Here is a 26,461-nt window from a genome sequence, read left to right as displayed (position 1 = left end):
AGAGTGAAATTGTCACAACACTCATTTAAATCATTACAATGATGCTCTGATTTGTTTTAGCAATGTCTCTGAGAGGAGTACCTCTACTACACTATCTTACCTTGTACTTCTGTAGGTAGTCCTGAACAACCTCTGACCCCACTGCTCCCATGATCCTCTGCTGGTCCTCCGCTATCACGTTCTCCATGAGAGAGATCCAGCTCATCAGCTCTGTGATGGCGTGACGCGACGCCAGCTTCTCCATCTGCAGCTGCAGGCACAAACACAAGGCAAAGTCATGTTACAAACTGCATCTCTCCATTTCCCAGTTCTCAGTGGACTGACACCACAGACACCACAGCAGGAGGCATTTCTTTAGTTATAACATTCCTAACTTATGAATTAGTTACAAAATGTGTTACTCTACATATTAAGCTAAACAATGGCAGCAAGTTAACAAACTTTAGACTGATCCCATACCTGGTGTAGTTTTTCCTGTACCACTGGGATGCGTGTGAACAGCTCAGCCCACTGGGTGTCCACCTGGGCCAGAGCTGATCTCAGACCAGCCGTGTCCACCCTCTTCAGCCGCAGCAGCTGGTTGCCTGTACTCAGCACTGAGGAGCGCAGAGACGACTTAGCATCCACCTCCTTATAGAACTCCTACAGGGGGAGAGAAAGAGAGAGTGAGGGGGAGGTGAGCTTTCATTCCTTTTGTTAGATCATTGCACATGATGGTGGAAAGAACACGACTGCACATAGGACCCAGAGGTTTTCTTGGTCAGCTGACGTGACCAAGAAAAAGCTTGTTCTATCTACAGCATACATGTATAAATACATTTCTCTGGGATATGTGTAGACCTATCTATCTGGTGTAACTTGAGGTCTCTCAGTCTCACTCACCAGGAAGGCATACAGGTGGTCTCTGACTGTCTCCAGCTCCTGAGGTACGGTCACAGACTGTGTGGTCCAGAACTCCAGACGGTCCAGAGCTGACCGCAACCACTGACTCAACTCTGCTGACTCACTCTGGTACCTGTAAGGTCACATGATATAACAGCAGCAAATGTTTAGCTCTGGGATTAGTGTTTCATGTTTAGTTCTGGGATTAGTGTTTCATGTTTAGTTCTGGGATTAGTGTTTCATGTTTAGTTCTGGGATTAGTGTTTCATGTTTAGCTCTGGGATTAGTGTTGGGGGTTGGGTTGGCGCCCCCCCTTGGGTTGTGCCGTGGCGGAGATCTTTGTGGGCTATACTCGGCCTTATCTCAGGATGGTAAATTGGTGGTTGAAGATATCCCTCTAGTGGTGTGGGGGCTGTGCTTTGGCAAAGTGGGTGAGGTTATATCCTGCCTGTTTGGCCCTGTCCGGGGGTATCATCGGATGGGGCCACAGTGTCTCCTGACCCCTCCTGTCTCAGCCTCCAGTATTTATGCTGCAGTAGTTTATGTGTCGGGGGGCTAGGGTCAGCCTGTTATATCTGGAGTATTTCTCCTGTCTTATCCGGTGTCCTGTGTGAATTTAAGTATGCTCTCTCTAATTCTCTCTTTATCTCTTTCTTTCTTTCTCTCTCTCATGGGACCTGAGCCCTAGGACCATGCCTCAGGACTACCTGGCATGATGACTCCTTGCTGTCGCCAGTCCACCTGGCCGTGCTGCTGCTCCAGTTTCAACTGTTCTGCCTGCGGCTATGGAACCCTGACCTGTTCACCGGACGTGCTACCTGTCCCAGACCTGCTGTTTTCAACTCTCTAGAGACAGCAGGAGCGGTAGAGATACTCTCAATGATTGGCTATGAAAAACTAACTGACATTTACTCCTGAGGTGCTGACTTGTTGCACCCTCGACAACTACTGTGATTATTATTATTTGACCATGCTGGTCATTTATGAACATTTGAACATCTTGGCCATGTTCTGTTATAATCTCCATCCGGCACAGCCAGAAGAGGACTGGCCACCCCTCATAACCTGGTTCCTCTATAGGTTTCTTCCTAGGTTTTGGCCTTTCTAGGGAGTTTTTCCTAGCCACCGTGCTTCTACCCCTGCATTGCTTGCTGTTTGTGGTTTTAGGCTGGGTTTCTGTACAGCACTTTGATATATCAGCTGATGTAAGAAGGGCTATATAAATACATTTGATTTGATTTGAGTGTTTCATGTTTAGTTCTGGGATTTGTGTTTCATGTTTAGTTCTGGGATTAGTGTTTCGTGTTTAGTTCTGGGATTAGTGTTTCGTGTTTAGTTCTGGGATTAGTGTTTCATGTTTAGTTCTGGGATTAGTGTTTCATGTTAAATTCTGCGATTCAATTTAAAAAACGTACTTAGCTAGTCTGGACTCATACTGACCTGTGTATCTTCCACCGTTGGCATACATGGTTAAAATTAGCAATAGCATAAACAGCATAGAAACACAACACAATGACAATTTATATGATATACAGTATCTATTCAGGCTAATACCCTTTAAACCAAACCCCCTCTCCTCCTCTCCCCCTCTTCCCTCTTCTCTTCCACCTCCCCTCTCCCTCTCCCCCTCCCCTCTCCTCTGACCTGCTCCAGTGTTTGAGGGTGGAATCAAAGCGGTGCAGCTCCTTGTTGACCTTGGTGGTGGAGCAGAGCCAGTGTTCCCCTAGCTGGGTGAGCTGGTTCTCCAGGTCTGAGCAACACACAGACAGCAGCAGCTTCTTCCCCTCTTCCATCACCTGATAGAGCTGGGGCTGGTGCTCTGTCAGGCTGGTCTTCAGACGCTATAGAAGGGAAGGAGGAGAGGTGAGAGGTGAGAGGTATGGATCAGAAAACAATGACCTGTAAGTCACAGTACCCAATACTAAGGTGTTTCAATACCATGTGCAACGAGAACACAAACATGTATACCTGGGGGACACCTGTATGTGTATCCTTGGGGGAGATACATTGAATTCAGTTACGTTTTTAGTGATTTCCATTGCAACAAGGGAACATGCTAAAATAATCGGTCTTGTGCCAGGTCAATCAGTAGGTGTGTATGATGAGAGGTGTGTGCTGTGTACCTGGTAGAGAGTGATCCTGTCGCTGAGTCTCTCCTCTGTCTCCTCCACCAGGCCCACCGTAGGGATACTACACTCTACTGCCTCCAGCTGCCTGTACAGAGCCTGGTAGTCCTCCACCAGCATGCTCCACGACTGGGACAAACAACAGACAGACAACAGACAAACAACAGACAGACAGACAACACATACAGAGAGAGAGCGAGAGAGAGAAAGAGAGAGAGAGAGCGAGAGAGAGGGGAAGGGGAAAGGGTTAATATTAGACTGTTCATCCAATCACTTTGCCATTCATCATTTCATCAATTTGTCGGTCTGTTAATTTATTGTTGTCATCTACTATGACTGACCTAGAGGGGGAAATTATTAAACAAATCAGTCACTCTCTCAGTTAACCTGACCATTCATTTATTCCACAGTCTATCAATCTATCCCATACATCCCTTTAACTCTCTCTCTCAATTTCTTTCTATCAATCCACTCCATTCCTTCTTCCATCCATCCACATCCATCCAGCCACAAAAAAAGCATCGAACCAGTCCACCAAACCAATTACCCAATCCTTCCTTCAGTAGCAAGTAACCATTCCCCTCTTGCTTCCCTAAGTAGCAACCAGGTACTGTATGCTTCCACCATCCCACTCTTACCTCCAGTATTCCTTCCAGCTCGACCCCTCTACGGTGAGCCTGTTTGAGGACGTTGTTGGCCAGGGCCAGGGTCTCCTCCAGGACCTGGCTCTCCCTCTGGACCACCAGGCCGCTCACCTTACTGTAGAATGTCTGGGTCAGGATCATATGACACTCCAAACCCTGGAAAAACTCCTGGGGAGAGGAGGGGGTGGGAGGGTGAGAGAGAAAGAGAAAATGTGGTTGGACAAATGTCATGAATTGAGTGGAAAAATGCATTGTGACCTTAAAAATAAGCAACACTAAAGAACACCATGAGGTTATTAGTATGTTCTGGACCCTGATATGACAATGTGACAGCCCACCCAATAATGAGTGTGGACATTTATTGTTAGCTTAACGTGTAATATCACCAAACTCTCTTTTTGAAGGACCGACCTTGTGCTTGTCCAGGAGTATCTGCACTTCTATGACAGAGCCCACGGTCATCTTCTGGTCGGCGGCCATCTTGTCCTGTGCGGTGTCGACCAGGTCTGTGAGGTCATGCAGGGCACTCTCGTACTGGGCCTTCAGAGACAGGCTGTGGTTCAAACTGCTACGCCTGGAGCCTACCATCAACACCAGCTCCTCGTAGGCATCCTATAGACATGGGTTACAGATAATACAGTGCATCAAACATACACTACACATCCTGGGTCAGATATCAGACAGTAGTTAGTTGATATGAGGGGGATGGGGGCCTACGGCACCCCCCTTGTTAACAAAACCCCCCATATTCACAGCACCGCCTCACCACCCCTGCACAACCAGTACCTTCCCCCCTGTTTGACAATTCATCCCCTGACTGTTTTAATCATACATAATTTATTACACAGTATATATTAAACATAGGTTATATGACAGTGTTATTAGGAGACAGAGTTGTGTTGTTACCTGTAGTTTGAGAAGCTCCTGGTTGGAGATCTGGTCAGGCTGTAGTCCCTCTGCTCTGCTCCTGAGCTCTGCTACTCTCTGCTCAAACTCCCTCAGACCATCCTCCACCTCGGATAATGTCTGTTCATGAAAAAGGACTGTGTTAAATGTGTGTGTGTGTGTGTGTGTGTGTGTGTGTGTGTGTGTGTGTGTGTGTGTGTGTATTACTATCACTGTACCTCCATCTGTTTGGGTGCAGGCCTGTCTATGGCTCCAGCCATCCTCTGCAGCAGCTGGTGTTTACTCTCACTGAGAGCTGTGAACAGCAGCCTCAGCTCCGTCTGGTGGAGAGGAGACAGGAGAGATGGGGGTCAAAGGTTAGCAATGATGACAATGACGAATGGTAGACATGCCTTTATATCGCACGCACTCACGCACACACGTGCACAAACAAACAAACACACACACACATGCACAGTAGCTACCTGGAAGCCGGTGTGTTCCTGCAGTCGGTCTCTCATACAGTCACAGTGTTGCTCCAGCGTTTGGTCCAGCAGGCCCAGTCTCTCCTGCAGCCCATCCAGAGTGTCTTCCATCAGGGCCTGCTCCTCCCCTCCATACAGCCTCCTCCCTCCTCCTGCTGCTCCACCTCCTCCTCCCAGCAGCTCCCTGCACTTGCTCATCTCCCCTGTCACCTCCCTCACCTCTTTACTCAGGCCCTGCAGAGGAAGAGGACAAGGAGAAGAGGTCAGACAAAAGCCCAGTAATATAGTTCATAATACAGTATAGAGGGAATGTCCTCTGAATGTTCTCATATTATGTGTGTGGGGAATATTGCTCCATAAAGTCTATTAGCTGGTTGGTTAATAGAACTGTAATTTGTTTGATTGCCTCTGCCTGTGGTTACCTCCAGGTTAGAGAGCTGTGTCTCAGTGTCCTCTGACAGCAGCACAGGACCAGAGAGGACGTTGTTCTCAGCACTGTCCAGCCAGGACGAAGCTGCAGACACAGCCACATACAGCTCCTCCTGCACCGACACACCCCTGGGCACGCCCTGCTTATTGTCAGCAACGCCTCCTGGCTGTAGGCGCACAACATAGGAGTTATATAAATGTTACACTTTAACTAACTAACTAACTAACTGTCTAACATATTTAAAGCTAGCACAGCCACATCATTTACTGGAGGTAGCTACTGTACGTTAATGTAACCAGAGAGGCTTAATTCATCACAGAAATAAGCATTCTCACTGAATCACAGTCAATCCATGTTTTCATGTACACATCCAGGAAACCTATATATTACTGGTTGACTGTATTACTTCCATCCTCATGTTATATACACCCAGTTGGTGTACGTGTATTACCTCTTGGGCTAGCCTCTCTAGAGTCTGGCTGCAGCCCTCAAACAGAGCCCTGGGGAAGTAAGGGTCTTGTCCCAGCGCCTCCCTCCTGAACACCACCCCTGGGCTGGACACACATGACCTGTGGAGCACCTGGGGAGAGGGGAAACAGGACTGTCAGATACTGACGTAATCTCACACCATAAGTTAGTACTGGTTACTGTACTTGGTTGGAATATGGTTTGTACTGTAGGTATTTGAATAACATTAGATGCTATGTGGACCGGTGTGCTTAGACAGGTAAGGCATTTTGTAGATACAAAGATAATAGATATCCAAGCCATGCTTACCGGACTGAGCTGCTCCTGCTCCAGGGAGTTAAGAGACAGCTGGAGTTTGGTGCTCTGGTCTTTACTCAGATTCTCCCACCTCTGTCTCATCTGGTCATGAGGGGTCAAGGTCTCTGCCTCTAACAACACACCAGGCGTTCCCTCACTATAGAGAGAGGGGGGAGAGAGTGAATGAAATAGTAAGGGATAAACAGAGACCAGTGCAAGAATGAGAGAGAAAACAATGAGTGTGTGTGTGTGTGTGTGTGTGTGTGTGTGTGTGTGTGTGTGTGTGTGTGTGTCCGTGCGTGCATGCGTGCATGCGTGCGTGTGAGGTAAAACGTACCTGTCTCCATTGGGTGTGTTCTGTTGGCTGAGAATCTCCTCCCCTACACTGGCTACAGACTTCAGTAGCCTTCTCTGCTCTGCCAGCTGCTCCTCCAGCTCCTACACAATAAAATAATAGAGCATGAATACACACAGCTCCATACCCTCCATAGTACATTTACTTCTCCAACACAGATACATACTCCACTTAAGATAACTATACCCGTACGCACTCCAGAGGGAAGGAAATATGTCGAGTAATGGTACAGTATAGCGGTATAGTAAATGTACAGGAAAGAGCTATGTCATATCCTACCCTCTGTCGTAGCAGGTTGTCATGGTGCTGTTGTGTGCGTGTGGAGCGGGCCTGGGACAGCCAATCCTGTATGTTGGGACTCTGGGACAGGATGGAGTCTGGCTCACTGTCCTCCTGCTCCTGCAATGAACCCTGGGACACATGCAGAGGTCAGAGGTTAGGGGTTAAAGGAGAGATGTTACAGTGGATATAAACGGTGATAAATGCAGTTACTTTGATGCACAGTTTTGTGAGATTAAATTACAAAGATACTCCAACTAGGATTACTCTCCAAGTAACGGATTAAAAGGGATGGATTACTCTTTAAATTCTATTTTAGGAGATTAAAAGCTTGTTCAAGGAAATTATATTCTAAGACTATTTGGTAAAAAATTATGACATATTTCTTCATAATACATATTGAAAGGGTGCATTCCAACTATTTGTTTGAAATGCAGATCCGTGCTTACATGCTTGTAAACATACCTACTACTACTGAAGACAATATCATAGCAAAGTGAGATGCCCGAATACCATGTACAACAGTGTTAGAGTCAGTATGACGACCAGAGAGAGAGGATTCCAGAGCATCTCTGGGTTAGGATTAGAGGTTGGCATCTCTTTGCCCTTTGTTTGTGTGACATACAGGCAGTTGCTGTTCTGATGGGAGACAGTGGGCCTTTATGACTGAAGCATAGCCTTTGTGTCCACACAAAACAACTATTGATGGAGATGCGCAACACACTTCAACAAAACACAACAATACACCAACACATAAGAGAGGCAGGTGTATGGTCCAACTGTGTTTGTGTGTGAGAGAGGGAGAGGGCTAAATTTGTCTGTTACTATGGCGGCGCAAGTGCCAAACGCACGTTAGTTTGCGATTTCAGCATGTAAAAATTGTCTCTCTGGCATTTTCCACCCCATTACGCCAGGTTCAGCAATTTACCTGTCTAATATCAGCTTGCTTGCGCTGAGGTGGGAGGGGTGGCAATATTTGAGGTGTGTCCTTGAAAACAAGCGCAAAAGTGACAATTTCATGCAGCGCATATCGGGATTTAAGACCAACAAAAAGCAGGTCTTAGAGGTTGGTAATGGCATGGATTTTGTGAGTGGAGGCGTTACCTAACCGCCCATGACACAAAGTGCCCTTATGCTCATGGAACAAGAGACGAGATGTGCTTTTTGTGCCGGTAACCCTAGTATTAAAAAACATTTGGTTTCATTTGATTAAAAACCAAGCACATAGCTTTTTTACATTTACATTTACATTTAAGTCATTTAGCAGACGCTCTTATCCAGAGCGACTTACAAATTGGTGCATTCACCTTATGATATCCAGTGGAACAACCACTTTACAATAGTGCATCTAACTCTTTTAAGGGGGGGGGGGGGGGGGGGGGGGGGGTGTTAGAAGGATTACTTTATCCTATCCTAGGTATTCCTTAAAGAGGTGGGGTTTCAGGTGTCTCCGGAAGGTGGTGATTGACTCCGCTGACCTGGCGTCGTGAGGGAGTTTGTTCCACCATTGGGGTGCCAGAGCAGCGAACAGTTTTGACTGGGCTGAGCGGGAACTGTACTTCCTCAGAGGTAGGGAGGCGAGCAGGCCAGAGGTGGATGAACGCAGTGCCCTTGTTTGGGTGTAGGGCCTGATCAGAGCCTGAAGGTACGGAGGTGCCGTTCCCCTCACAGCTCCGTAGGCAAGCACCATGGTCTTGTAGCGGATGCGAGCTTCAACTGGAAGCCAGTGGAGAGAGCGGAGGAGCGGGGTGACGTGAGAGAACTTGGGAAGGTTGAACACCAGACGGGCTGCGGCGTTCTGGATGAGTTGTAGGGGTTTAATGGCACAGGCAGGGAGCCCAGCCAACAGCGAGTTGCAGTAATCCAGACGGGAGATGACAAGTGTTTTTGACCTACCCAATGGATTCGCAAAGTATCCAAGCCTATCAATAAAGAGTTTGATTCGTGAGACTGCTTTGAACTACATCTTAATCACCAAAGCTTTATTAAAATATCACGTTTGGGAGCAGCAAAACAGTGAGCGGACATCCCCTTCTTTTATCTATGTATTGTGTAATCTTACATCATTTTAGCCAGCTCCCGTTTGGACGTCAATAACAACCACTCCATGTAAGCTACATGCGCCCATGTGCCCATCATGAAACGAGTGATGAGATGATGCTGGTGACCCTTGTACTTACCTAGGCGTGCCTATAGGCTAAAACTACGGCTGGTTCAACAGCAATCTGTTGTTTCTTTTTTATTCTGTCCATTCTATGATAACATGCTTCTGACCCCAAGCTATTTTGAAATATTGTTGTTTAATTTGATTAAAAACCAAACGTTTTAGAATGATTCACCGTCCTGTCTTTATGATGATTACATCCAACTGGCATGCAGTGGAATTTAGGAGCCGTCTGCTGTTTCTGGAGAAGTGTGAATACAATCTGTATGATGGTTCCATTATGTTTCTTAAACATTATATTTGGGAGCAGTATAATGGTGAGTGGACAATCTCTTTTATATTGGATCTTTGTCCAGCTTCTATGAAAAGTTTGGATGTGTGTAAAGCCCTGCATTGTCTGAGTTGCCTTAATATTATATGCCCACGGGGAGTGATTATGGTGCCTGTCACTCTATTTAGACATAGCCTATCTAAAACAAGTTGTTGATTCGTTTTGATTAGAATTAGATTAGAATTATAGCCATAATTAAATTTACAGTAGTCCTAGCCCCTATATCAGTCTGAATGCTGTGTTTAACAATATATCTCCATACTGAAGTCATGCCTTACTTAGAACAATGTGGACTGCAAACATGTTCAACATATTTAGCAAAAATGGAAAGGGCTACATTGTGTTATTTTGTTTTTATAGTCAATTTAACAAACTAGGCTATAGCAGACTAACATTCAAATTGGAGTTGAAGGCAACACAATACATAAAAAACTTGAAGCAACCACATATTTAGCCATGGAGCAGGTTCTGATTGGCCAGTGAGGGGTTAAGCCTCCAACTCATTGATTCATCAAAACCCAGCCCTTTCGCGCCACCGCCAGCTACTGTGCCCATATACCCGCAGTAAAAATAGAGCCCACTGTGAGAAATAGAGAAAGAAAAAAAGAATGTAAAATTAGTGGGAATGATAGGGACAAAGAGGAGATATATAAAGAAAGAGACACAGAGATAGGAAAGGTGAGGACAGGAAAGAAGAGGACAGAGAGAGAAGTGAGAGAGCGAGACAGAGAGACTGAGAAAACAGCCCAACACTCATACCACTACGATGCATCGTGTCTTACCTGGATGTCGACCTGTTTGTCCTGCAACATCCTCTGCAGCTCCACCAGGCTGTCTTTAAGGGAGTGGAGTTTAAAGGTGAGCTGCTCGGCCTCCCCGCGCGTCCCCGCCCGCCCCTCCAGCAGCAGGCTCTCACTGTGGACCGATAGCTCTGACAGGGAGGCCACCTTCTGCTCAATCTCAAACAGCATGTTCTGCAGGGACAGCAGCACACAGTCAGGCCAGCACAAACAGAGTGACCACCAGAGTGACCACAACCTGATTCACAACTTGACCGCGGAGTCACTGTTGCAGGGAAGAAAGCTGAGACATGATAGCGAACCCACAACTGATACAGGTAACAAGACCACACTCTTAGGGCTAAGATATGTCAATATCAGTAGAGACTCAGAGTGAAACATTAAAAAAGTTATAATTTGTAGATAAAACTATATTAAATATATTCACGTCACCAAATAACTGATTAAAAACAGTTTTGCAATGAAGGTCTACAGTAGCCTCAACAGCACTCTGTTGGGTAGCACCATGGTGTAGCCGGAGGACAGCTAGCTTCCGTCCTCCTCTGGGTAAAATTACTTCAATACAAAACCTATGAGGCTCATGGTTCTCACCCACTTCCATAGACTTACACAGTGATTATGACAACTTCCAGAGGACATCCACCAACAGGGCTCTTGCAGCATGAACTGACATGTTTTCCACCCAATCAAATGATCAGATAATTAATCTAGTACCGAAAGCATAAGCTACAGCTAGCTAGCACTGCAGTGCATAAAATGTAGTGAGTAGGTAACTCAAAGAGAGAGAAAATAGCTGAACGGTTTTCAACAAATTGTACCCGCAAAACACCAGTCTCAACGTCAACAGTGAAGAGGCGACTCCGGGATGCTGGCCTTCTAGGCAGAGTTGCAAAGAAAAAGCCATATCTCAGACTGGCCAATAAAAAGAAAAGATTAAGATGGGCAAAAGAACACTGACAGGACAGAGGAACTCTGCCTAGAAGGCCAGCATCCCGGAGTCGCCTCTTCACTGTTGACGTTGAGACTGGTGTTTTGCGGGTACTATTTAATGAAGCTGCCAGTTGAGGACTTGTGAGGCGTCTGTTTCTCAATCTAGACACTCTAATGTACTTGTCCTCTTGCTCAGTTGTGCACCGGGGCCTCCCACTCCTTTCTATTCTGGTTAGAGCCAGTTTGCACTGTTCTGTGAAGGGAGTAGTACACAGCGTTGTACGAGATCTTCAGTTTCTTGGCAATTTCTTGCATGGAATAGCCTTAATTTCTCACAACAAGAAAAGACTGACGAGTTTCAGAAGAAAGTCCTTTGTTTCTGGACATTTTGAGCCTGTAATCGAACCCACAAATGCTGATGCTCCAGATACTCAACTAATCTAAAGAAGGCCAGTTTTATTGCTTCTTTAATCAGAACAACAGTTTCAGCTGTGCTAACATAATTACAAAAGGGTTTTCTAATGATCAATTGGCCTTTTAAAATTATAAACTTGGATTAGCTAACACAACGTGCCATTGGAACACAGGAGTGATGGTTGCTGATAATGTGCCTCTGTACGCCTATGTAGATATTCCATAAAAAATCTGCCGTTTCCAGCTACAATAGTCATTTACAACATTAACAATGTCTACACTGTATTTCTGATCAAGTTGATGTTATTTTAATGGACCCAAAATGTTATTTTCTTTTCGAAACAAGGACATTTCTAAGTGACCCCAAAATTTTGAACGGTAGTGTACATTGTAAACATTCATTCATAGGCTAGGTTGTAGCAACCTCATGATAGGTATAGTGAACATTTTAGTATCATGTAGTAGCCTAAACCTATCGATGTTACATTGAGCTGGGTAAATGGAATATGAATGAAAGTCATCAAATATGCTAATAGAAATAAGGCCATGCTCATAAAAAAAATAATTGTCCCCTCTCATCTTAAATGGCATCGATCACCACTGGTCAATATGGTATGGTCAGAAAGGGCAGCTAGAATACTGCTCCCATCACGGAGACAGCTCAACTGTGACAGTCAATGATAACCCAATCCCAGGCCAACAAAAAAAGGTCCTATCTAGAATCTAAAAGGGTTCTTTGGCTTTCCCATAAGAGAAACCTTTGAAGAACCCTTTTGGTTCCAGGTGGAGCCCTTTTGGGTTCTATGTAGAACCCTTTCTACAGAGGGTTCTACATGCAACCCACAACAACATGGACACAACCAACTTTCTCTATCGCAGGAACATCAACATCCAATGATAGCTCTCTGTTCCCTTCCTCAAAGAGTTTCTATTGGCCGAGGGCAGTGAATGACAGTCCGTGTTCTGGAAGGTCAGAGGCCTCGTCTCCACATAAAGGCCTTGGCCACTGTTTTCATGAACCCATCAGAAGAGCTACAGCTGCTGCTTCTTGGGCCTGCCTCATACAGTACACACACTGTATGCACACCACGGTCTCTGTCCTCCTTCCCTTTCTCTTTTTTATAATACGTATATACTCTTTTCTCTACTTCTCTCCCTCTCCATCCACGTTCCTCTTCAACCTCTTCCTTCAAATCTCCACGCCAACACTTCTCCAATGAGAGACCCTCCCCTTCCATGTTCAGACTATGGGTGAAAAAGGATAAAAGAGAAAAAAGGGGGGATTCGCATGTTTTTCATTTCACTGAGCGGCCCAGAGACACAGTGGTAGGAGTGGTAATTCCCTACTGACATGGTTCCCTCCACAATAGTCTCCCCAGTGCACCACCTCCTCTCTATTCAGAGGAGAGCTGTGACAGTGTCATTCAGAAGGAGATGTGAATATCCCTCTCTCTCTGTCTCTCTCTCTCTTTCCCCCGCCTCCAACTCCCACTCTTAGCCTATCTCTCTCCATTCCTTTTCCTCCCATTCTTTCCTTATCTCTCAATCTCTGAGAGATCCATTTCTCTTTCTCTCCCTTCGTCTCCACTCATGTCTCCTTTCAAGTAATATCACACACATTTCCATCCCTCACGCTACAACCCCGGCCCCCCGGTCCCCCAGCCCTGCTCCCATTAACTCCAGCAGGGGGCTGTAGGCCCACAGAGGGTTGACCCTGCACAGGCCTAGCCCTTAGACCTGAGCTCCACAGGAGCCTCATGTAAACTTAATCAGCTTATAGTCCTCCCAGCTGCTCTCAGCACACACTTCATGGATGGACTACCTGGGACTTATAGTCCTCCCAGCTGCTCTCAGCACACACTGCATGGATGGACTACCTGGGACTTATAGTCCTCCCAGCTGCTCTCAGCACACACTGCATGGATGGACTACCTGGGACTTATAGTCCTCCCAGCTGCTCTCAGCACACACTGCATGGATGGACTACCTGGGACTTATAGTCCTCCCAGCTGCTCTCAGCACACACTTCATGGATGGACTACTTGAGACTGTTCCTCTGAGGTACAGTTATTATTAGGAGCCTGTTCCCATAGAGTTCATCTTAACCACTCAGGGTCACCCATTTTATGTTTTGAGGCAATACCAGTCAGTAAACGAACTAACTAAACCAGCAGTTCAAAAATGTATTTGTTCCCTATAGTGGGCACTCTAACAGATCCGTGCGTCAGGGAGAGGTTGGTCCATACTCCTAGAATAATCCACTAGGACCCCAAAACACAAAACTGTCTCTGGATCAGCTCAACTTCCACTTCCACCACCACACCAACCTGATCAAAGCTGGGGGTGGCATCACCATGGTAACAGTGTGAGTGGGGGTGACATCACCATGGTAACAGTTTGAGAGGGGGACAAAGCGGGGCCTGGAGGACTGGGGGAATGTTTAGGGAGCCAGCGGGACGTCCCAAAGCTGGAGGAAGTCAGAGCAGGGTGACAGACCATAATCCTAATATCCCACACAGGGAGAGGGACAAAAAACAAACTAATCTAATTTAGGATGGTCATTCAGTGGGACAATAGCAATAGTGTGACCACTTTATGTCTGCGTCTTGGCTTGTGGACTCTATCAGACTTTATCCATTTCTTTTCTAAAGCAGGTTTTTGTCAGAGGCAGTTTCAGACCTACATCATTTCACCCAGTAACAATACAACCACTACCTAGGAGAAGAAATATGAGTGGGAATGCAATTCTCTGCAAAATGAGACTCAGAAATTGAATTCAGTACTATTTTTAAAGCATCAAAACGGGGCTGAGCCGTTTGGATCCAGACCTTGTATGGTGCTCCCGTGCACTGAAACCCCCAATAACACAACTCCAAAACCCTGACCGCCATATTTCCCGTCCCTATTTTATGACATCATCACCGCCATGCCCCTCACCTGGCAGTCAATCAGCTGCTCCTCCATGTCCATGTCCTCTGGGTGTGGCTGAAGGGCGGAGCTTAGTGTGGCCTTGGTGCTGAGCAACCAATGGTCGAGCTCCTCTGCCTCACTATGGTAACGCTGCAGCGCCTGCTCCTGCCTCTGCTCCTCCAGCTGCTCACTCAGACGCTCCTATAGGGAGCGCCACGACAACCACAACACTTTGTTTCTATGGAAATGGGTCATCTTTACCTTTATAGCCATTCATTGGTTAACTCCCATGTTACTATGACAACCAACTATTTTACAGCAACCGCACTCCTTTACATTAAAACAATTGAATTGTACGTATGGTGTTAAGTATCCATTCATTCTTTCTTTATTCATTGTTGATGAGTGTTCCACTCCCACCCACCTCCAATAGCTGCCGTTTCCCAGAGGCCTTCATGCGGATGGTGGCCATCCTCTCTCCCAGGACGGTCAGGGTGGAATGGAGGGCCAGCTGGTCCCCTGGGTCACTGTCACTGTCCAGGCCGTCACACAGCTCTTCACTGAAACACGTCTGCAGGTCCCCAATCTCATCCTGTAGCATCAGGATCTCATCCATCAGGGCCTGGGGGAGACGGGGGAGGAGGGGGAGGTCATTTAAACATGTAGTTGGAAAACAGTTCAGAGATTACGGAGATAGTATGACATATTGACATTTTCAGGTTCAGTGAGTTGGCATTTGGTAAAAACCCTACAAGCACTGTGCCGTTGCTGTACTGTTGGCATAGCAACAAGGAACAGCAATGTACTGTCTGTCCGGTGCAAATAACATCTCTAAATTTCTCTCCCTTTCTGCTTTTACATCTCCCTCTCCCCCTCTTTTCCTTTCTGTATCTCTGTTCTTTTCTGAATTTCCGCCTCAACACCCTCCCCCCACTTTCTCTCCTTTCCTAAAGTCCCCATCCCTCTCCCTCTTTCTGTCTATCGCTCTCCCTATCTCTCTCACCTGGTGTGCAGCCATCTGGCTCTCAGGGCTCTTACGGGACTCTAGGCCCTCATTGAGAGCTCCCTCTATAGACTCCATCTTGGTGGAGATTGACTGGAGGGACTCCTGGTAGTGCTGCTGACGCTCCAAAGCCTCATACAGAGTCTTCTGCTTCTCACTGATCTACATAGGAAGAGGAGGAGAGGGAGAGAGAAGGAAGGAGAGAGAGAGAGGGAGAGAGAGTAGGGGAGGAGAGAAGGAGAGGGAGAGAGAGGAAGAGAGAGAGAGGGGAGGAGAGAGAGAGGAGAGAGAGGATGAGAGAGAGGGAGAGAGGGAAGAAAAAAGAGGAAGAGAGCGTGAGAGGAGGAGAGAGAAGGAGAGGGAGAGAGACATACAGTTGTTATTTCATTCATTCATTTTAACAACTGGATAGTTAAATAGGTCTAAAAATAACTCAGAGAAGAGACAGGTCAGTGTTTATACAGTAACGGTTTGTTTATGTTAGTGGATAGCTGTTGAGCTGACGTACCACATTCTTGAGTGTTTCCCAGGAGCGCTGCAGGTCATCCAGGTTGGCATTGGACTCTAGAGAGGGGTCATACAGCTCCTGTAGAGGGGCCCGACTCAGAGGGGCCCGGGCCTATAATACACAACAGATCAGAGTGTGAGAGTGTGGGTTGTTGTTACATTTTTGTATAGCACCTTGCCCTTTCACCCTTTGTATTCTTTCGAGCATGGATTAAAAACATTTAAGCTGTCCATTTTTGCATATCGGCCTCCTTCGGTTATTCCTTTCATGGTTTTTAGTGCGATATACAGTACCAGTCAAAAGTTTGGACACACCTACTCATTCAAGGGTTTTTCTTTATTTTTACTATTTTCTACATTGTAGAATAATAGTGAAGACATCAAAACTATGAAATAACACTAACGGAATCATGTAGTAACCAAAAAAGTGTTAAACAAATCAAATATATTTTAGATTTTAGATTCTTCAAAGTAGCCACTCTTTGCCTTGATGACAGCTTTGCACACTCTTGGCCTTCTCTCAACCAGTTTCATGAGGAATGCTTTTCCAACAGTCTTGAAGGAGTTCCCACATATGCTGAGCACTTGTTGGCTGTTTTTCCTTCACTCTGCAGTCCAACTCATCCCAAACCATCTCAATTGGTTGAGGCTGGGTGATTGTGGAGGCCAGGTCATCTGATGCAGCACTCCATCACTCTCCTTCTTGGTCAAATAGCCCTTACACAGCCTGGAGTGTGTTGGGTCATTGTCCTGTTGAAAACAAATGATAGTCCCACTAAGCGCAAACCAGATGGGATGGCGTATCGCTGCAGAATGCTGTGATAGTCATGCTGGTTAAGTGTGCCTTGAATTCTAAATAAATCACAGACAGTGTCACCATCAAAGCACCCCCACACCATCACACCTCCATACTTCACAGTGGGAACCACACATGCGGAGATCATCCGTTCACCTACTCTGCGTCTCACAAAGACATGGCTGTTGGAACCAAAAATCTCACATTTGGACATCAGACCAAAGGACAGATTTCCACCGGTCTAATGTCCATTGCTCGTGTTTCTTGGCCCAGCAAGTCTTATTATTGCTGTCCTTTAGTAGTGGTTTCTTTGCAGCAATTCGACAATGAAGGCCTGATTCACGCATTCTCCTCTGAACAGTTGATGTTGAGATGTCTGTTACTTGAACTCTGTGAATCATTTATTTGGTCTGCAATCTGAGGTGCAGTTAACTCTAATGAACTCTGGGTCTTCCTTTCCTGTGGCGGTCCTCATGAGAGCCAGTTTCATCATAGTGCTTGATGGTTTTGCGACTGCACCTGAAGAAACTTTCAAAGTTCTTGAAATTTTCTGGATTGACTGACCTTCATGACTTAAAGTAATGATGGACTGTTGTTTCTCTTTGCTTATTTGAGCTGTTCTTGCCATAATATGAACTTGCTATCTTACCAAATAGAGTTATCTTCTGTATACCACCCATACCTTGTCACAACACAACTGATTGGCTCAAACGCATTAAGGAAAGAAATTCCACAAATTAACTTTTAACAAGGCATACCTGTTAATTGAAATGCATTCCAGGTGACTACCTCATGAAGCTGGTCGAGAGAATGCCAAGAGTGTGCAAAGCTGTCATCAAGACAAAGGGTGGCTACTTTGAAGAATCTCAAATATAATGTAACGGTTGTTCTCCTCCTCTTCAACCGAAAAGGAGGAGTAGTGATGGAACCAAGGCGCAGCGGGTTGTGAACACATAATTTATTTAAAGACAAGACGAAAAAACACGAACTTCACTATAACTAACAAAACAACAAACGGAGTAGACAGACCTGGACGACGAACTTACATTAAACACGAAGAACGCACGAACAGGGAAAAATAGACTACACAAAATGACGATGTACAAAACAAACCGAACAGTCCCGTATGGTGCGACAAACACTGACACAGGAGACAACCACCCACAACGAACACTGTGAAACAACCTACCTAAATATGACTCTCAATTAGAGGAACGCCAAACACCTGCCTCTAATTAAGAGCCATACCAGGCAACCCTTAAACCAACATAGAAACAGAAAACATAGAATGCCCACCCAAACTCACGTCCTGACCAACTAACACATACAACAAACTAACAGAAATAGGTCAGGAACGTGACATAACCCCCCCCTTAAGGTGCGAACTCCGGGCGCACCAGCACAAAGTCTAGGGGAGGGTCTGGGTGGGCATCTGACCACGGTGGTGGCTCAGGCTCAGGGCGAGGTCCCCACCCCACCATAGTAAATCCCAGCTTACATCTCCCCCTACAAATGACCACCCTCATATTACACCCACTTAATCTTTTGGGTAACATCGAGACAAGGGGCAGCACCGGGATAGAGGGATAGCTCAGGACAGAGGGATAGCTCAGGACATAGGGATAGCTCAGGATAGAGAGGTAGCTCAGGATAGAGAGGTAGCTCAGGATAGAGGGGCAACTCCGGACTGAAAGGCAGCTCCGGACAGAGAGACAGCTCTGGACTGAGGGGCAGTTCTGGACAAATAGCCGCTCTGGGCTGAGGGACAGCTCATGACTGGCTGACGGCTCTGGACGCTCATGGCTGGCTGACGGCTCTGGACGCTCATGGCTGGCTGACGGCTCTGGACGCTCATGGCTGGCTGACGGCTCTGGACGCTCATGGCTGACTGACGGCTCAGGACGCTCATGGCTGGCTGACGGCTCTGGACGCTCATGGCTGGCTGACGGCTCTGGACGCTCATGGCTGGCTGACGGCTCTGGACGCTCATGGCTCACTGACGGCTCTGGCAGATCCTGTCTGGTTGGCGGCTCTGGCAGATCCTGTCTGGTTGGCGGCTCTGGCAGATCCTGTCTGGTTGGCGGCCCTGGCAGATCCTGTCTGGTTGGCGGCTCTGGCAGATCCTGTCTGGTTGGTGGCTCTGGCAGATCCTGACTGACGAATGGCTCTAGCGGCTCCTGACTGACTAACGGCTCTGACGGCTCGGGACAGACGGGCGGCTCTAATGGCTCGGGACAGACGGATGGCTCAGACGGCGCTGGGGAGACGGATGGCTCAGATGGCGCTGGGGAGACGGATGGCTCAGATGGCGCTGAGGAGACGGATGGCTCAGATGGCGCTGCGGAGACGGATGGCTCAGATGGCGCTGCGGAGACGGATGGCTCAGACTGATCCTGTCTGGCGGAAGGCTTTGGCTGCTCCTGTCTGGCGGAAGGCTCTGTAGGCTCATGGCAGACGGGCAGTTCATGCGGCGCTTGGCAGACGGACAGTTCAGGCGCCGTTGGGCAGACGGCAGACTCTGGCCGGCTGAGACGCACTGTAGGCCTGGTGCGTGGTGCCGGAACTGGAGGCACCGGACTGGAGACACGCACTTCAAGCCTAGTGCGGGAAGCAGGGACAGGGCACACTGGACTCTCAAAACGTACTATTTGTCTGGTGCGTGGTACCGGCACTGGTGGCACCGGGCTGAGTGCACGCACATCAGGACGAGTACGGGGAGAAGGAACAGTGTGTACAGGGCTCTGGAGACGCACAGGTGGCTTAGTGCGTGGTGCCGGAACTGGAGGCACCGGACTGGAGACACGCACCATAGAGAGAGTGCGTGGAGGAGGAACAGGGCTCTGGAAACGCACTGGAAGCCTGGTGCGTGGTGTAGGCACTGGTGGTACTGGGCTGGGGCGGGGAGGTAGCGCCGGAAATACCGGACCGTGCAGGCGTATTGGCTCCCTTGAGCACTGAGCCTGCCCAACCTTACCTGGCTGAATGCTCCCCGTCGCCCGACCAGTGCGGGGAGGTGGAATAACCCGCACCGGGCTATGTAGGCGAACCGGGGACACCATGCGTAAGGCTGGTGCCATGTAAGCCGGCCCAAGGAGACGTACTGGTGGCCAGATATGTAGAGCCGGCTTCATGGCACTTGGCTCAATGCTCAATCTAGCCCTACCAGTGCGGGGAGGTGGAATAACCCGCACTGGGCTATGCACACATACAGGAGACACCGTGCGCTCTACTGCGTAACACGGTGTCTGCCCGTACTCCCGCTCTCCACGGTTAGCCTGGTAAGTGGGCGCAGGTCTCCTACCTGCCCTTGGCCCACTACCTCTTAGCCCCCCCCCAAGAAATTTTTGGGTAGTACTCACGGGCTTTTCGGGCTTCCGTGCAAGACGCGTCCCTTCATAACGCCGGTTCCCTTCTCCGATTGCCTCTGCTCTCCTCAGTGCCTCCAGCTGTTCCCATGGGAGGCGATCCCTTCCAGCCAGGATCTCCTCCCATGTGTAGCAACCTTTCCCGTCCAAAACATCCTCCCAAGTCCATTCCTCCTTCTTGCGCTGTCCCTTCCTCTGATTACACCGCTGCTTGATTCTGGATTGGTGGGTGGTTCTGTAACGGTTGTTCTCCTCCTCTTCAACCGAAAAGGAGGAGTAGTGATGGAACCAAGGCGCAGCGGGTTGTGAACACATAATTTATTTAAAGACAAGACGAAAAAACACGAACTTCACTATAACTAACAAAACAACAAACGGAGTAGACAGACCTGGACGACGAACTTACATTAAACACGAAGAACGCACGAACAGGGAAAAATAGACTACACAAAATGACGATGTACAAAACAAACCGAACAGTCCCGTATGGTGCGACAAACACTGACACAGGAGACAACCACCCACAACGAACACTGTGAAACAACCTACCTAAATATGACTCTCAATTAGAGGAACGCCAAACACCTGCCTCTAATTAAGAGCCATACCAGGCAACCCTTAAACCAACATAGAAACAGAAAACATAGAATGCCCACCCAAACTCACGTCCTGACCAACTAACACATACAACAAACTAACAGAAATAGGTCAGGAACGTGACATATAAAATGTATTTTGATTTGTTTAACACTTTTTTGGTTACTACATGATTCCATATGTATTATTTCATAGTTTTGATGTCTTCACCAATATTCTACAATGTAGAAAATAGTAACAATAAAGAAAAACCCTGGAAGGAGTAGGTGTATCCAAACTTTTGACTGGTACTGTAGATATTGAACTCCATTGATATTTTTTTTCCTACGCACCGGCCGCCTTTCATTCTAGCCTGAGCACAAACCCTGTAATTGCGTTGATGTCTCCTAATGTAGTTAGCCATATGCCAACCAGATGCTGGAAGCCATTATAACCATAGTAGGCCTAAGATTCTACACCCAAATATTTAGAGTATATCTGCTCTGGGTGTTATTTAAGTGCAGCTTCTACATGTACAACTTCCTAGTAAATAGTACTAGTACAGCATCGAAGACTAAACTCTGATTGACGTTTAGTATTTCCACTTCTAAAGCTATACAACTGTTGTGAAGCTTTGAAACAATGAATGACCAATTGCAATTCACCAACAACCCTGCTTATAGAGAAACAAGGGAATCGGTCTACCCAGGAGATAGTGGTAAGATGGCCATGCCTGCAGTCTCAGAGAGCGCTGTTGGGACAGATAAGCGTTATAGGTACACAGCACATGTACTTTATAGAAGGCACAGTGAGGGGTAGGATGAAGGTAGTTAGGGGTCGTCGGGATAGTAGTAGCAGGGGCAGGTGAATGGGTGGGAGGTAGTTGGGGGGTGCGCCGGTGCAGTACCTGGTTAAGGGGAGTGTCAGCATTAGCCCCTGGCGAGGGGGAGCGGCAGGCGGGAGAGGAGACCTCGCTGTTGGTGCCCTCCTCCCCTGACTCCTCTGTTACGGGGGAGAGGAGTGTGTGACAGCGGCCTGCTGTCATCTGACCACACACACACACACACACACAACCATATGGAGAAATAGACAGCGAGAAATATGGAGAGAGGGGCCAGAAGGAAAGAGAGAAAAGACAGAGAAAGAGAGACAAGAAAGAGGAGGATGAGAATGGAGAGAGAGCACAGGAATAAATACACAAAGTCAAAAAAGAAAGAGGGAGTGAAATGGAGAGAAAGGGAGAGAAAGGGAGAGAAAGAGGAAAGAGACAACATAAGCATAATGAATAGAGTGAAGCGTGGAGCTTAGCAGAGTAAGCACACTACTGATTAATTAGACAGGAGGTAATCAAATAGTGTCTCAATGAGATCACATTACAAGTATTGATAGAACACAACCCCAAGCCTTACAGAAGCACTAAAAGCACAGGAATATAGCGGTCGGCTACTGTACTGTACTGTAGCTATCTGCAGCTAGACAAAGAAACCCTTAGTGAAGCTGGAAAGCAATTGCAATGAATGACCCACAAGGCTTTTTACAGGATGTATCAGGGGAATGGAATGGCCAATGCTAGGAAATAAAACTCCTGCGCGAACACTCACACCAGGGACAGCTAAATATACCTTTTTGCAGGCCTATACCTCAATGTCTTTCTGTCTTTTAAGCAGTACACACACAGAAAGTACAGCAACAGCACATTCTGCACCATAACAACTTACAACAAATTACAGTTTCTCTTTGAAACATCTAAACCCTGGCTCTATATTCTACATGAGAGAGGCCAGTGCAGCCAGTATAGAGTTAACAACAGACAGTTAGACTGGGGGAGTGAGCTACAGCTGGCCCTACAGTAGAGTATAGCAGCACAGTTGTCTCCCTCCCTCGTTGTCTGCCTGTCTGCCTGCCTCAGTAGAGAGCAGACCTGAAATGCGAGCCGAGCCCTATTGGGCTGTTTTTGGCGGTTATAGTGGAACTTGGCTGACAGAGTTGGATCTTGTCAAAAGTCATTTTCAGGCCTTTCCCGGGCCCCATGATGCAACACCAGGCAATGTCCCACTGCTGGATACTACACTGTGTGGGAACCATAAACTTAACAGTGATGTTAGTGGCCTCATCGAGTGACAATGCATGATTGACTGTGTATACTCAATTGGTACATACAAGCATAGTCTCACACACACACACACACACACACACACACACACACACACACACACACACACACACACACACACACACACACACACACACACACACACACACACACACACACACACACACACACACACACACACACACACACACACACACTCAAACAATATCCTGTTTCCTGGCCCGTTGAGACACCAGCACAAACAGCAACAAACACCAGCAGGGGGAAACTGATTTAGGACTTCAAATAGCAAGAACGAGACAGGGAAAAAAGAAAGAGAGTGGAATATGAGAATAGAAAGACTATACTGAGGTAGATACCATGTCAGCAGAGACAACAAGGTGCAGTAGCAGATATACAGTATATACACTGCAGAGAGACAGACAGATGCTAAAACAGAAAGATTGCCCCTAGATTAGGCCTAAACATACCAATACAACACACAGAAAGAGACAGATCTACATATACTGAGAGACAAACAGACCCAGAGTAAACAGAAACTACCTGCAGAGACAGAGGGGAGCGAGAACACATAAGGGGGTCATTTTCAAACCCCAGTCCCTCACCATGACGACGGAGGGGTGAGCCGGCGGTTGTTTGGTGGGCAGCTCCTCGTCGCTGAGCTCGTCCATGCCGTCAGACAGCCCCTCCACCTCACTGACCGTCAGCAGCATGGTGGCGTGCTTGGCCTTCACCGTCAGCATCTTACACTTGGAGTTCAGGGACGCTATCTGCTCCTGGTAGCCTCGGATCTTCAGGGCTAGCTCCTGTCAAAACATCCCCAACCACCGGTCAAAACACCCCCGGGATCAACACTTCGTGGTTCAGTCCACAATAAGAAAATCAATAGGTCTGACTAAATAGGCTCCTAGAAAGGGGGGTAGGTTGGTTCAGCGTTGAATGCGGTGCAGAGAAAAGCACCGGCGGGTGAAGAATAAGTGGAGCGAGCGCATTTCTCTTCTGTCTCCTCTCTCTCGATCTTGCTGTGTGTGTGTGTGTGTGTATGAGAGCGAGAATAGCAGGCTCTGTCCCTGTGACACACATACACACACTCTTTGGGTCCTCTAAGCCAATCAGAGCAGCGCAGAGGCGGGTGAGGCACAGCGGTAAGCTCGATAGACAGAAGGTTTGGTAGAGAGAGAGAGAGAGAGACAGAGACAGAGAGAGAGAGAGAGAGAGAGAAAGATAGGAAGAGAGAGAGAGACAGAGAGAGAGAGAGAGAGAGAGAGAGAGAGAGGAAGAGAGGAAGAGAGAGAGCTAACTGAAGCAGTGCAAATCTCTCCTCCACTCTCCTCCACTCTCTCACACATACACACAAAGGGTTGAGAGACAGGAAGTGAGATCACAGCTACCCCTCCCTCCTCCAATCCTAAGGAAGAATTCCTGACAACAAAAGAGAGCCGGGAAAAGAGAGGGTGGAGGGAGGAGGGTGAAAGAATTACAGAGAGGGTGTCAGATTACTGACCCACTATGGGCAGTGAGTTCAGGCTCCTCCTCTCCCTCCCTCCACTCCCTCGCTTTTTCTCTCCCAGATGGTGGATGCACTGATAATCAGACTGAGGTGAGGCAGTAGAACTGCAGCTATCAGCTCAGGGGCGGCAGGTAGCCTAGTGGTTAGAGCGTTGGGCCAGGTTGCTGGATCGAGTCCCCGAGCTGACAAGGTAAAAATATGTCGTTCTGCCCATGAGCAAGGCAGTTAACCCACTGTTCCCCGGGCGCCGAAGATGTGGATGTCGATTATGGCAGCCCCCCGCACCTCTCTGATTCACATTTCAGTTGAATGCATTCAGTTGTACAACTGACTAGGTATCCCTTTCTGTTGAACTCAGCCAACACTCAACCAAGCCAAACAACTACAGCACAGTGAATAAGACTGCAGCTGTGGTCAAATACCAGCACACAAGAATCTGTGTGTATGTGTGTCTTCATTTCTCTCCCCAAAATGTGTGTGTGTGTGTGTGTGTGTGTGTGCGCGTGCGCCCGCAATGCATGTGTGTCTCTCTCGCTCTGCAGGAAGGATCAAACACACACTCAGCAAAGTCTGCAAACTGCAGTGTAAAGCACAAGGCTTGAAATGTGCCGTCTGATACTGCAGTCGGGTGTAGCTACAGTATGTCAAATCAGAATCTCATCCATTTGCAGAATGTATCCTTCTCTGTGTGCACAGTCACGTCAGTGGAGGTGAAATCAGATAAGAAGGGAATGTATTTGTTTTGGAGATGGAGAGAGAGAGAGAAAGAGAGAGAGAAACAGAGCCCATGTAAAATTGCCACTGTCACATCATGTAACTGTGTTATAAGCAGGTTTTAAACCCAGTAGTGGTTTTCTATTCAATTCTATTCTATTCTAATCATCTCTGTAGGGACTAACAGGACTCAGCCAACACTGCAGGTTGAAGCTACAGTGAATGGGGAGATGACTATGCAGACAGGAGATACTGTATGAGTCATAGCCTCTGAACAATATCCTCTTCCTTCCACTCTATCATCTCTCTATTATCATACTTTGAAGCTGAAGTGGGTCACTTTATTTAAATCCAATATGAGCTGCACAGGCCTACTATTTCCCCTGATAGGTATGATTGAAAGTGCCTGGTACCAGATCTGTTTTTGCTGTCTTACTAACTCTGAATGGTCATTGGGAGTTGGCGGCAAAACAGCCCAAACAGATCTGGGACCAGGCTATGATTGAAAGGCCCTTGGGGTGAATAAAAAATAGAATATGCTGTATGACACAATCATTGATCTTCAGTAGAGATACAACTTTAGTGTAGACATCATGTCAATCTTTAGAGAGATAAAATAGACTAAATTGCAGCCATGACCCAACTGAGCTTCAAGACATCTGAGAGAATCATGAAAGTGAAACTGAGGAGTCAATTTAAAAAACATTATCCTGTTTAGTCAAATACGTCTAATAATAAGACAACTATTTGACTCCTGAGCTGCAGTATTTAGTGCAGAGCTGAAGACAGAGTGTGTTCGTGTTGTGTCATAATGGATATAAACCCAGTGAACAAAGATAGTGTTTTCTTTCCTCAGTCAGGAGCAGTCAGGAGAAGAGGGGAGTCTTATGATGCTTGACCTGGAACTCACTGCTTGTGTGTGTGTTGTGTGTGCGCGCGTGTATGTGTGTGTACATATACAATATATCTATATCTCTCACCTCATGGTGGTGTATCTGGGCCTGTAGTTCATGTATGTTACTGGTTGAAACGGGTCGGTCCTGTATGATGCGGTGAGCTTCCTCTATCAGCCTCTGGAGGTTCCTCACTTCCTGCTCATACTGCTCATACTGCACCACGGCCTCCTGGGAAAGAGAATCCAAAGCAGGTTGGGGTCAACTCCAACTAAAAGTAGGTATTTACTAAGAAAGTATAGTGAAATGATAGTTACACAGTAATGGCATAATTGTTTGTTTCTTTGAGGTTTATTACAACAAGCACCCTTGCACAGAGAGTATGTTAAGATGGTTTAGTTGGTTACTCTGCCTTTTACCTTTTAACAGCCCATTCAAGGTCAGCTCATCCCTCCCAGACCTAATCTTTACCAAAACCAGCTTAACAACCGAATCAGCCCTGAACCACTAAGTTAAAGTGATGCTCCAAAGGTTTTTTATAATTTCAGCCAGTACTTTTTGAAAATGTGCTCACAGGTCAAAAC

General features: G+C 47.1%; 1 protein-coding gene and 1 pseudogene across 1 annotated transcript in view; both read right to left on the bottom strand.

Annotated features, from left to right (window-relative positions):
• The window catches only part of LOC120019323, a 76,347-nt pseudogene extending 52,769 nt beyond the window's left edge, over positions 1-23,578 (bottom strand).
• A 2,056-nt stretch (positions 23,579-25,634) lies between these two features.
• The window catches only part of LOC120019321 (nesprin-1-like), a 131,844-nt gene continuing 131,017 nt past the window's right edge, over positions 25,635-26,461 (bottom strand). Inside the window, exons 90-91 of the mRNA XM_038962619.1 lie at positions 25,965-26,108; positions 25,635-25,643 (exon numbers count right to left, since the gene is read on the bottom strand). Of these exons, the coding sequence (XP_038818547.1) occupies positions 25,635-25,643; positions 25,965-26,108 (153 nt within the window). The remainder of the gene's footprint in view (positions 25,644-25,964; positions 26,109-26,461) is intronic.

The sequence above is a fragment of the Salvelinus namaycush genome, chromosome 24 (genome assembly GCF_016432855.1).
Source record: "Salvelinus namaycush isolate Seneca chromosome 24, SaNama_1.0, whole genome shotgun sequence".
NCBI lineage: Eukaryota > Metazoa > Chordata > Actinopteri > Salmoniformes > Salmonidae > Salvelinus > Salvelinus namaycush.
The sequence above is the reverse complement of the archived record's forward strand: the minus strand, read 5'-3'. Positions and strand labels throughout refer to the sequence as shown.